This window comes from Capsicum annuum, chromosome 9, assembly GCF_002878395.1.
Source record: "Capsicum annuum cultivar UCD-10X-F1 chromosome 9, UCD10Xv1.1, whole genome shotgun sequence".
Lineage (NCBI taxonomy): Eukaryota > Viridiplantae > Streptophyta > Magnoliopsida > Solanales > Solanaceae > Capsicum > Capsicum annuum.
The window spans coordinates 31,788,021-31,801,720 of NC_061119.1; the positions used below are offsets into that span (position 1 = coordinate 31,788,021).

The following is a 13,700-nucleotide window of genomic DNA, read 5'->3' on the forward strand; positions in this document are numbered from 1 at the left end:
TCTTGCTTCTTATTTAATTACGCTTTGGTCTATTTTTCTTTATCTTGAGCCGGGGGTCTATCGAAAATAACCTCTCTACTTCTCTGGAGGTAGCGGTATGGACTGCATACACTCTACCCTCCCAGACCCCACTTGGTGGGAATACACTGGGTTTGTTGTTGTTGTTGTAACATATATAATGAAGCTATGATATGGATGAGGACACTAGGAGGAGATAAAATTGCATTAATGATCGTCTTTTAGTCCATTTTTATTTGTTTTGACGATAGATGTATTGATGCAACACATTTTAGGAAAGACGTCTTGGTGCATATTATTTGCTGGTGATATTATACTAATTTATGAGATGCGAAGCAAAAGCTAATGACAAGCTGGAAGTGTGGAGACGAGTTCAGAGCTAAAAGGAATACTTTTTTAAGCCTAGGAGTCAAAACGGATAGTCCTTTTATTATGTACCAAAGCGGACAGTTTGTTCAAAAATGAGCAAATTACAACTAATACCGTCTGTGAATGCTTGGTGAGGAAAAAAAATGTTAATAGGGTTTGCCCAAAAATGGGCAAACTACATTTCATAAACCTGTTTTTAATAGTTTACCCATTTGTTGGCAAACTACTTTTATTTGGCCAAACTATGATTCTTCTAATAAGAGATTCGACCGATAACTGATTAAACATCACACTGTTAATATTCCTGAACGTTTCACTTCAATTTTTGAGAAATGATACAACTTTTTCACTTATAAAATATGTGCTGTTGTTCACTCTATTTTATCTCATTCATCACGAGCAACATTCATTATTCACGGAGCACTTTCTTTTTTCACAAATAATTGTTCATTTAAATTTCTTATAAGGAAAAAAATAATGAGCAACACAGTCATTAGCTATCTGACTCATGATCAACTATGTCATTAGCTAGCTCATTATTGTTCACAATTTCTGTGAATTAAGTCAATGTAGGATTGTCTGGGAAGACGTTACACCTAAAAAATAATAGAATAATAATTTTTATAATTCAAATATTTATAACGATCCTTAAAGAATAGAAAAAATATATAATGTTTTTACCTATCCATTGACTCAATTGGAGTGTCACTTTATAAATTAGTCAGTTCTTGATTGCTCGATTCTCCAAACTCACCATTTTGAGAACTTTAATGTACATTGTGTTGACTTAGTGAAGGCAAAGCATTATTTTGGCTATCAAATCCTGCTACTGTTTGCTGTTGAATAGAATTGATTGGCCAACCAACACTGAAACTAGTAAAACATGTATTATTTCAAATATCAAATTCATTATCAGATGATTCTTCATCTTGAATAGCGCTTTAAATTTTGGCATACATATCAAGTGTTGCTAAATGCATTTGGTTGCAGAAAATCTCAGGACTACAAAGAAAGGCTGATAAAGAGTCATCACTCCAAATTCAAGTCACTTCAAAGATTATATAACAGTTACCCATAATTGATATGGGATATCGACCAGTGATAAGAAAAGAAAGTTCAGAATCATGTACTTTCATTTTACTCCAAAAAAAAAAATGTACAAGACGATACTATTTGAGTGTCATTGATACTTGAACCGCTTTCGCAGGAAGACTAAATCTAACCGAACCATCTTCACAAAACTTCTCCATCCCCAAATAAACTAACCCTAACGGTGTCACTCGTTATTTTTTTTCCTTATAAGAAATTTAAATGAACAACTATTTGTGACAAAAGAAAGTGTTGCATGAATAATGAATGTTGCTCATGATGAATGAGATAAAATGGAGTGAACAACAACACATATTTTATAAGTAAAAAAGTTGTACCATTTCTCAAAATTTGAAGAGACAAATCGTTTAGGAATATTAACAGTGTGATGTTTAATTAGTTATCAGTCGAATCTCTCAGTGGAAGAATCATGTTTGTCCGAATAAAAGTAGTTTGCCCACAAATGGGCAAACTCTTAAAAAAAGATTTATGAAAATGTAGTTTGATGGGCAAACTCTAAAGATTTTTCCCCCCCCGTAAACATTCACAGACGATGTTAGTTGTTTGCCCATTTTGATACATAAAAAAACACTGTCCGTTTTAGCTGCTAGGCTTAAAAAAGTGTCTCTTTTAATTCTGGACTCGCCTGGGACAGACTGTGGAGTCCAAAAATTTCAGGTTGATTGACCAGCAAAACTAAACTAGAGTACGTTGAATGCAAATCCAGTGATATGTCTCATGTAGCTGATGTGGAAATGAATTTGGATTCTCAAATCAACTAAGAAAGAAAATTTCAAACTCTCTCTACTTGGTACATATGAATTGTATGTATGTTGAGCAGATTTGTGAGAAAAAGTCGAGCTAAATTTTCAAAATAAGAGAATCTTAACAACTTTAACGAATATGTCAACTACTTCAATAGTTGTTTGAACAACTTCAAGAATTAATTATTATCAAGTCAATAACTTAAATATGTAGGAGCCCTCAATTGAGGTTTAATTACATTTTTATTATAACCGTGATGTCAAGGCCAACTTGTGTACACCTCGACTAATTCTCTGATATATCTAAACAAGTATCAGGTAACTATGTCAACAAATGTTAGAACAGAAGGATAACTTAAACCATTTCAGCATGTTGTCTAAACAACTTCAATAACCCAAACTACCCAAAAACTACTTGAGAAAGCTTCCAAAATGAACCGTGTAATTTTTTACTATATAAGAATATTTTCCAATACAAACAAACATAACTGTTGATCAAATGTTAGTGTATAATTTCTGAAAAAACATCAATTTACAAATAAATTGCAAGTGATGGCTAATCAACGGCAGAGCTGACTACACAGCCCCTGGATCTGAGACGTGCTTAGATTCGAATAAGGATATGATCTCGTCTTGTTACTGTTGGAGCACGTCAACGTGAGTTGGCTACTCGTTTGCTCGGACTGCGAGAACAAAATCAGATTCAACTCGCCAAATCACACACATTAAAACGTCTAATACAACATGAATGCTTTCAGAAGTGCCAAGTGACTAACACGCAAATTTTGACAAAGAAGAAATTTTTTAGAAAGTATAGTAGTGCAACTTTATATTATATCCTATGTAAGATGCCCATTCTCCTAACTGATATCTGTAACTATGATGTTGGAGAGTGAACGTTTCATGTCACGACAGTGAAGGAGATTTATTCGGATTTGGAAAAACGAGAAATTCAGTAACTTCTTACCATACAAAAAGCAGGCTCTGTTTTGCAACTCCACTTTGAAGTGGGTAGACAACTCATATAATGGCACCAGGAACAATGATCATTCAAATCTACTCCGCGGAAAAGCATGACCAAGCCACTAGTGAACCTGCACCAACGAGAACATAATTTATTTACCCGTCGTATAGCCAAAACAAAATGCCTTTCAACTAGTAAGAAAACTAAGTTGGATCAAATACAGAATCATCTTTATCGAAATAGCCATATTATTCGACCATCTTAAGTGTTCGCCACTAACAATCTGTGGCATCACATGTTTAATTCTTCTAGTTCTTGGTGCCTGTGGACCTAATTTACACATTTTACGTACCTGAGACAATCTGATCAGATATATCTTAAGTTTATTTTTTTAACGGCTAGAATTGTCAATGCCATTAGGATGGAACCATGAAGCGATAGATAAAAGTAGACCAGAGTAAGGACCAACATCATACAAATAACATGTCACTTAGATTCTGCAAGCTAGGGACTTCATGGTGACTGCAGTTGCTTGGGAACAAACAAGTGACTCAATCTATCAATCGGCCTTCACTAAGTCGAGATCCATTGATTAAAAGATAATTAAGAAGTAAACTCGAGTCATATGGAACTAAAACAACTTAATTTATTTATCTGGTTTTCTTATACTTGGTTTTATAAGGATATGAATGCATATGTGATGTGCCATGGTTTCATGGCACTTTCGATGCTTAAAACAAGAAAATTGTGCAAGTACTTAGGTATTCTTGTTAGATGTGATGTGCTTTTGTGTACTTCGGAGCCAAAATTAAGAAAAAAGGATGAAGAGTAGCTGAGAAGGCTACCTAGGAGCCAACCTATGGCTCATAAGGTAGTACCTACGAGCCCGTAGATGGCCAAGTAGGTGGGTAACTTGAAGATTCTGATGCACTCTGATTCCTACGCCCCTACCTAAGAGGCGCAGGTACAACCTACAAACCGTAGGTTGCCTCGTATGCAGGTGTCCTGCAGTCTTGCAGACTGAAGATTTCTCTGATTCCCACAAACTGACTTACGCCCCATAGGTACAACCTATGACCAGTAGGTTGCCTCGTGGGTTGGTGCCGCCTCAAGTTTCCTACAGTATTTAGGATAGGTTTTCAGATGTATCTATAAATACCTATTGGCTGTTTTATTATCAGTTTATGCACTTTATACACTTTTTACATAGCTCTAAGTTCTTAGACACATTATTGATCTTGGAATTATTGTTCTTGGATTTTAGGGTTTGAAATTACTTTGAGATTTTGAGTTTTCATTCTTATTCTTCATAAGTTCATTATTATGCTTTCATCTACGAAATCTATGTTTGTTCTTACAATCACGAGCAGCTAAACCCCAAAACTAAGGTTGTGGGAACCTTGATGGATTAACAAAGCAGCTTTAGTGCAAAGTCATTCTAAATTGGTATTCTTGCATGCTATGTTGCTCAAACTCGGCGGTTTTGCTGCTGAACCCGTCTCGACACGAGACTGGCGCGGGTGTGGACGCTTCCACCGTCTCTGATTCGGTCAAACGATTTCGGACTCGTTGACTAGAAATTTGAGGGAAAACATTGGACAGGCCGGCGAGTTACCTGAAAAAATTCCGACCAACGACTACACCGGTGAACTGTAAAGTTACAAAACAGAAATGACGTTGTCGATGTACCTTGTCGACGTGCCGATGATCGACCGGGTAGGAAGAAACACTAACTGTTTCTCGGCAACGGCGACGACATTGGCATATGTATTTTTCGGCGACGGCGTTGACGCATGTACTTCTCAGCATTGGTCATTATGTCGGTTCACTAACCAGTTTTATTTAATTGTGTTATATTTAATTTTAAAAAAAAAATAAAAACAACCAATATACAACAGTTTTGTTTTTAATAAAAATATTTAATACACGTGGTTTTATAGTGTTTTTAATAAAAAATTCACTACAGTTATGAGTTATGTCGGTTTACACATGCCGAGCAACATAAGTTTACTGCATGTTTGTCCTTGTGTTTTTTTATTATAACTTTTTTATGATATAAAAATAATTTATATCAATATTTGGTAAATAAATGTAAGTTAAAATTTTGGGAAAAAGTTCCTAACATTAAGTTAAAATTTTGGGAAAAAGTTCCTAACATTAATACTACTCCTAATTGAAAAGTAAAATTAAAGACAAAAATGACTAAACTTAGTAAACTACCTAAAATAAATAAATCATAATATTAATCCCTATGTGTCAAGGAAAATTAAATTGATTTATAACTCAATATTTATAATATTTAATTTTTTTAACCGTATCCCCGCACCCGTATCCACACTCAGATTCACACAAAATTTATATTTTGACGAATCTGACTCTCGGATCCGCACCCGTCTCAGATACCCGCACCCGAGTTCGAGCAACTTAGCTTGCATGTATTAGGATTTCTTTCGTTTTGATTGCTTTCTTGACGATTGCAAACGTTAGGAACTTGCCTGTATTCGATACTTGCTCGAGAGAGAGGTAGAGATTAGGAACAAAAAATCACAACAGTAATTTGAAGCTAACAATCTCCATCTAATTAACTTGAGACCGAAAGGAAATAGTTAATTTGAGATCAAGAACACGAGTTAGTAATGCGACACTCTGAAACTAAACTAAGAGGAGATGAGTGAAATTCACCCAAACCAAGGTCGAGAGACGGTTAGATGATACAAAACTTGTTAGATTTTACATGCAAGGCACCGAGATAGTTTGACAAGCACGAACAATATGTGGAGTTATGAAATCAGGGAGAACACAATCCTAGTGACCGTCTCATATTGATATCAACCCTAATTGCCCAGCATTGTTACTGGTACTCTTTACTTTTACCAAAAAAAAAAAACATTTACTTTCTGCAATTTCCAGTTACACCAACAAACTCGTGATAGATTTCCGATCTATTCCTCGTGGGATCGACTCCAACCTTGTTGGGTTTATATTTAACAAGCGACCGCTTTATACTTTCTTGGAGGTGTCATTTGGGCAACATCAATATGCCCCAAAGTAAAGAGAGACATGTAACAGGTGCTCCTCCTACCAACTACCATCACTTCCTCCGTGGTAACACCAAACTAAGTAGGTAAAGTGATAAACTCAAATTGGCACCCTAATTTATCCAAACTCTGATAGTCAACCCTCTATATCATGGGGAGCCACAACCCGGTCCTTGGAGAAATAGTAGCATACGTTTCATTGGATCACTACTTACATATTAGTATTACTTTGTTACCAAACTTGGACCCATTAAGTTCATAACAATGGCAGATATAAGTATACAACCAGCACCAGCACCAACAACAGAAACTTGTCTAGAAACGTAATTCTTCGTACTTCCTTCATTTTTGCATTAAGTTTCTCAAATGGGGCAGAAGCCAAATAAAAGAGAAGACAAATTGTCGAAAAAGACCTGGTGAAAAAGAAAAACTAACATGATATAAAATGCAAACCGTGTGAAAATTACACACTATAGTTTAATAACTCACCATCAAAGATATATTTATATATATATATAGAGAGAGAGAGAGAAATGGTCCTTTTTGGATACTTTCTCCACAGCCTAATTAAAATATGACAGCATAGGAAAAACAAGGTAGAGAACCAATGAAACTTACCCAATTATCAGAAGAACAAGAGAAATAACCCATAGGACCATCTGATACACCTTGAATTTAGGTTTAGCTGATGTCGAATATGCGTTCGATGCATATCTCTGGCTCACCCAACCAAACTGGGGCCGGATCAGAAATACGAAACCAAGAAGAAAACCAGACACAAATCCTCCAATATGAGCGAAGTTGTCAACATGCGGGAGAAGTCCAACCGCTAGATTTATAACAATGATGACCACAAGGGTCGCTAAAACTGCAATCTGCAGAAAAGGGATAATAAGTTTTAATAAGATGATTCCGCAATCAAGTGATCAGCAAGGCAGGTGTGAACTGTGATGAGAGTTGTTTGATATGTACCTTATTAGCATATATAGTCCAATTGATTATGAGTTCAGAAAGCATGCTCCCCAGCAACCCAAAAAGTGCACCAGAAGCACCAACAGATATATTTGACTTAATAAATAGAGCTGAGAACAAGCTGCCACCAAGTCCAGCGATGATATAGAGCAGACCAATGCGCACTACAAGACAAAACAAAGAAAATAAGCAAACAGTAGTCCGCTACTTCTGAATAACAGGTCGGAGATTACATACACCAACACAAGTAAGATTAAGTTGAGAACCGGAGGTGGCGAGGATTTTTGTGCATCCATGAGGTTCCTAGGTTTTTCTATTTATAGAAGATTGTCATTAGTAGAAAACCACATAGCACTAGGTTTTCTATTTTTTGGTATAGTTCTTGCGAACCTAGGTTTTTATATTTATAGAAGATTGTCATAAGTAGAAACCCATATAGCACTAGGTTTTCTATTTTTTGGTATAGTTCTTGTACGTGTACTCATTTTGTCTTCCTTTTAATGAAATTTTATGAGCTTTGTCAACAAAAATGTGAGATGCAACATTATCAAGTCAGTGGCATACTATCTCCAAGTAGCCATTTCAATCTTTTTTTACTGATGAGTAGGTCTTAAATTCTGCTTTCTCGAATTCTAATATCAGCTAAGAGAAGCATGAACTTATATATCTAGTGACTAACAAAATATTGCCTATTTGAAAAAAGCAGCAAAGTCTTAGCTTCTTAAATATCAAGTACTTTTGGAAATGCAACATAGCATCGATTGTGACTCTGCTTATAAGATACAAGTTTTTAAGATCTTTAATAGGAGAAACATAAAGAAAAAATTAAATGTAAATCCAGGTAACAGCTCTGAATATGTACAACATACCAAATCCAAACTCTCGCTCCAGCCGAATGCCAATCACTAGAAGACTCAGCATGTTGGCCAGTAAATGAAAAACTCCACCATGCAACCACATGCAAGTAATAAGGCGCCACCCTTGATGTTCGTGGACCACCTTATTCACGTTTAAAGCACCCATCTTCTCCAGTCTAAACAAAACGGAAAAGATAAACAGTTTTTACATGTGATTTTGATGTATATCTATTCCAGTGTAGCTTCTTATATTTAAGCAAGAAGAACTAATTCACTAGCCGTAGAAAATCCAACAAAAAAGAACCCCACAAATTCATTCATCAACCCCAATGCAGTAAAAGATCAACAAGTTTCAGTAATTTGATCATCAACTATTGAAGTTTATGACCAGCTGGTAGGTGGCATGACGTGACGACTACTAAATGTACTTAAGAAAATTTGATAAGGATGCTGAATGTACTAGAGTAGGATGAGTTAGACCAATAATCACATGAAAGAAAGTTTTTTCAAAAGATCTATAATCTCTTGAATCCATGTTGTTTTAGAAAATCATCAACACACCGGAAGCAGAATATCAATATAGTCAATGCTTAGGTTGGGTTAAGGTTTAATTGATATAAACACACTGACGATAACTCAGGTGTTTGATGCATACCCCCCCCCCCCCCCCCCCCCCACAAAAAAAAAAAAAAAAAAAAACTCTGGCACGTGATATGAATCTTTTTAGTTTGAAGTTCTCCTATTTGTTGTTCACCACGAATCAATTCAATAAGAAGTTTTTCCTCTCTTCACCCTTTTCACAAAATGAGACTAGTTTCCTTTTAACGGTCAAAACAAAATAAGCTTGTGAAGGCAAAGTTTTCGTCTTCTGCAACAAGCTGTAGCATTCAAGTTAAAGATAACCCTTAATATATGCCACATCGAATAAACTCTTGTTACAAAAAGTGTAGCCTTAATGATTGTTCTCTCTCCCTAGGAAAGCTACCTGGAAGTACAAATTTTGCATAAAGGGGTTATCGTGATCTGGTGCTCACAAAATTATCTTCACAAAAGAAAAAAAAAACCTCCACATAAGAAGAAATTTTCCAAAAGAAACTTCATGTCTAACAAAGAGGTTTGGTTTTTGCTTTTCTGCATTACGGTCGTCAATTTTTGTTCAATTTTCACACTCTCTTGATACAAAATGAAACTAAAGACTTGAGCGCAAGCTATGGTACAAGGTGAAGCTAAGTAAATCAAAGCAAAAAAACTTTAATAAAAAGCTCCTTGTAGCTTGATTTTGATCCCGCAAGACTGAAAAGCATTTGCAACTCTCTCTTTGATCTGGCTTACTCTCTGCACTTCCTATATGCCTAAATCTGGACCACTTAAATCCTTTTCTACAATTATGTGGTCAAACCTCAGACGAGAGTGATGATAGCTCCCCCGCAAACCTTTTCATTCTCTACATAATCTCATCTAAATAAAGCTTATCAAGGAATCCAGGCTCCAGACAACTTGATCAAAAAGGGCACATCCATAATCAAATTGAGTATTATCTCATTTTATTCAGGCTAATTCAAAAAACTTAAGCTCTACCACACCAATAAGTGAATACAAAAGAACTTCAACTTGAAATAAAATTGATGCTTCCACAAGCTCCCCGGTCTAACCAACCCTTAGGCTGCCGTACTGTCCCTCCACTAGTTGACCAGGCAACCTGCTACAGCTCACAAGTAAAAGTGCTAGTAAACCTCCACCAACTTCTACCTGGAATCTAAAAGTTTTTTTCCTATAGCTCAACCACTCAACCATCCCTTTATTTTATTCTTCTAATAACCATTATGTTTGGGTCAACTTGCCTGCACCTCGATTAATCCCATGGATACCCGTCACCTCCCACCAACAATAGATACCATAGAACTTTGTCCACCAAACCTAGAACAGATGGGAACAAAATACTATCTACTGGGATTTGAACTTGGGACTTCATGGTGCTTAACTACTTCATTGACCACTAGGCAATACCCTTGGTGCAACCACAACCACTCAGTCATACCTTTGGTACTACTCCCTATTAAGTTTCTCTTTTTTTTTTTTGATCAAGTAGATTTCTCTTTTTCTTTTTTACTGACAACCGTGATATTCAGGACAGCTTGCACGCAACTCAACTAATTCGGGATACGTGTCACCTCCCACCCACAACAAGTATCTGTTGGCATCTAGTAACTCTGTTCATCAAGAATAGAACAGATGGGAAGAAAGCACCTAGTGTGTTTTGTCTCCGCTAGGATCTAAACCTAACCACTTCAGCGACCACTAGGCAATACCCTTTGGACTCCCTATTGGATTTCTCTTAAAGAGAAGATCACAAGTTACCACAAAGCTTACAGATTCCACAAACAAATACTGAACATCAAAATACAAAAACTCAAAAGGGAAAAAGAAAGAGATACATACGTGTTGGAAGAAGGTCCAAGAAGAGGATTTTCACTGAAAGGCTGAAAAGAAAACCTACCCAAGAATCCAGCAAAACAAGAAACAGAGTTTTTGGGGCAATTATTCTTATACATGGTCACAAAAAATGTCACTATATTAACTACAACAAAAGTTGGTATCAACCATGGAAACCACTTCTTGAAATGCTTAATTTCTCTATAAACACCAGTAGGTCCTCCTCCTCCTCCAGCTGTTGTTGTAGCTGGCTCTACTGGGTATACTGAGTTACCCCCTTTCTTTGAATGGACCTGGATTTGGATCTCCCTTTGTGGGGGTACTCCTCCGGCCATCTCGCCGGAAAATCAAGAATGCTATGCCGGAAAATCAAGAATGCTGCCGGAAAGTTAGTTTTCCGATTGTTCAAAGATGGGTAGAGAAGAAAAGGAGTTAACGTCGTATAGAAGAGAGGAAAAAGTCTAAGAAGAATTGATATATACAAAGATGTTTTTGATTTCTTTGCCGACGAGCCGTCCGACTTTCCTTACACTCTTCACCTTTTGTAGTACTCCTCCATCTAACAAGTACCCTTTGAATATATTTAATTGATTGCTTTGAAAAATATATTGGTGGAAGGTAAAATAGACTATTTTTTAAAATTAGACAATTATTGTTGGATATTTATTTTTATTTTTTAATATAATACTACTTATTTAACATATATATGTGTGAAAGTTAGCATGACCAAGAAGGGAATTTTGATCAATAATACCAATAGTAAGGGTATTTTCGTAACCACAACCTCCCATTAATAATAGAAGTTTGGTGGTCATGACACTTCCACGTGTCTTTTGCTTTGACTTATTATAAGTTTTCCAAATTTCTCCCATAGATCTTCAAACTCCTTGAGCTGAGCAGCACTACACAGTCCTAATTTCAGTAAGAGTTTTTATTACATATTCCAACAGCAAGCGTACTATACGTTTCAGTATAATTGACCATCCTAATCGACTAATTCTCTCCAAGAAAGGTATAATCTAACCAAGTATAGCTAATTCTTCAATTTGGAGCTGGATGATGGTTGTTTTTGTCTCGCGACTCCAGAATCCAAGTTGACTGAAATCTTTTCACATGTTTTTTTTGGTTTTAAGATGCTCCGCTATTCCGTAATTTTTGTTTTGTGAATTTGTTTTGCGTATTAGTTGGTAGAATCAGCTTGGATGTGTGAATCCATTTTGTTTTTGCAATTTTACTGTCTTTCTATAGCCATGTCAACATGATTTTAAGTTTGAATGGGTGAATTGGCAATTTTGTTGGTGTAAGGGCTATGGGTATATGTGGTGCAATTCTTTAGCGGTAGGACAGTATAATTGATCCATTTCTAACAGTTGAGGGACAAATTCGGCCTTTCCCGTTATCAAACTAACCCGAAATCAAACTTATTTCTCTTTATTATTGCATTAGAACAGTGAACATATATGACTAATTTTAGGTTCTTTAGAGGCCAAAGTGAAAATCATGAGATGTTTTGCAGTTCACAAATAAAAATAGGCATGGCCTATTAGTCTGTTGGTTATTGATGTGCATTTAAAAATAAGGATTTGCAGGATTTCCTTCAAAATGCGATAGTCACTGAATTTTAAGAGTTAGATTGCTTTGTGTGTTCAATTTGTTTTAGCCATTTTACTATGTAGTGACTGAATTTAGTAGCTATGTTTCTGTGTTAAGTGATCTGTTTTGCGTATTATTTGTTTGGAGTAGTTTTACTTGGTGTATGTTTTGATTTATATGCCCGCAGCTAGCCAATGTGGTAGTGACTGGATGAGAGGTTGACTTTGTTGAGCTGTGATTCGAGTGTGGACATTCTTAGAACTAGCACTTTCTTTCTCCTTTTTGACTTCCGGTCATGTTAGCTCCGGTATGGTACAAGATCCATTTTCCCTCCAGCTAGATGTAGTAGTTTACTCTTTAGCTTCTTCGTCGCTCATTCATTGTTCTTAAGGTGTTAGTGTGTTGTGATTCCCTCTTCATTTTTGCTTTGATTTAGCTGCCACAAATGACAACATCTATAATGCAGATTTATCATGCTACTCCCCCGGTTTCAATTTTCATCTTACTTCTCTTTTTTGTTCGTTTCTAAACAATGTCTGGTTCCATTTTTTGGCAACTCATCAATCCCAAATTTCTACTTGATATCCTTAATCCCATAAGATTAAATGCCATTTTAGTACCTTTCACATATCTTTAGTTTAACACCACAAGATTGAAAAGTCATCTTTACTTTCTTAAACTTCGTAACAAGTCAAAATCGAAAAAACAAATTAAAACAGAGGAAAACCTAATTGACAAGGGGATGCCTAAATTCTTACCTCTCCAAAAAGAAAACAAGACAATCCCTCAGTTTAATTTGTTTGTCTTATTTCTCATTTTTTAGTTTGTTTTAAAAAAATTGACTCATTTTTCTTCATTTTTTTTGGTGAGCTCTTAAAATTCAAGTTTCAACATGACAATTTTAAAGGACATTTTCGAATTCACTATGTCTTATGTTAGGTTGGTGTTTATTTCTGTTTTAATTGTGGGTTTTTTGATGTAGTTTCTACTAGATTGTTGTTTTTGTTGTTGCTTGTTTTTAGTGTTGAAGTCAGTAGCATAACTAGATATATCATTAGAGTTTTATTTTTGAAATTCAAAAAGAAGAAAGTCAGCTTACTTTTAGGTAGGTGTTGTGAAAGCTTAGGTTGGAAGTACACATTTTATATTTCCTGTTCACTTTTACTTGTTCACTATACTGAAATTAGATATGTAAATTTTTTTGATAATTAAGGTAAGAATAATCACAAATGTGTAATTTTCAGTTTGTACCAAATGTTAAGCCACTGTAGTTCAAATATCTACTAGAAGCTGTTTCTACGGCTTCAACTTCTGACCTCCTAATGAATATTACATCATAATAAATTTCTAATAATTGCTCTGTCCACACCACAAAGCTCATGTACTACAGTGTTCAAACCAGTAAGAGGTGAAATAGTTCTTTTGAAATTCTCCTCACAATCCCGAGACATTCCAAAATATCCAACCATACCATCTTTAGCAAAATTTGGGTTTCCTTTAGTCAAGGCTTCAATTGCTTCAGGCAAACTTGCTGTCAAAATTACCTTATATGACAAACCACACTCCTTTAAAGGAACTCTCCATGCTTCCGGAGAGCAAAGTT

The 13,700-nt window shown here is 35.7% G+C and overlaps 1 protein-coding gene across 1 annotated transcript; it reads right to left on the minus strand.

Annotated features, from left to right (window-relative positions):
• Positions 1 to 2,673: 2,673 nt before the first annotated feature.
• Positions 2,674 to 11,092, minus strand: LOC107842896 (RHOMBOID-like protein 1). The gene is made up of 6 exons (XM_016686939.2): positions 10,511 to 11,092; positions 8,084 to 8,247; positions 7,215 to 7,378; positions 6,861 to 7,117; positions 3,208 to 3,334; positions 2,674 to 2,923 (listed from the first exon to the last, which is right to left on the minus strand). The coding sequence occupies exons 1-6, from the start codon at positions 10,837 to 10,839 to the stop codon at positions 2,801 to 2,803; spliced, it is 1,164 nt and encodes a 387-aa protein (XP_016542425.1). The 5' UTR covers positions 10,840 to 11,092; the 3' UTR covers positions 2,674 to 2,800.
• Between the last annotated feature and the right edge of the window lie 2,608 nt (positions 11,093 to 13,700).

Coding starts and splice junctions, on each gene's coding strand:
- LOC107842896 (XM_016686939.2), bottom strand. CDS start 10,839: ATGGCCGGAGGAGTACCCCCACAAAGGGAGATCCAAATCCAGGTCCAT. Junction 7,379..8,083: donor GGAGCGAGAGTTTGGATTTG/GTATGTTGTACA, acceptor TTTGTCTTGTAG/TGCGCATTGGTCTGCTCTAT. Junction 7,118..7,214: donor GGACTATATATGCTAATAAG/GTACATATCAAA, acceptor CCTTTTCTGCAG/ATTGCAGTTTTAGCGACCCT.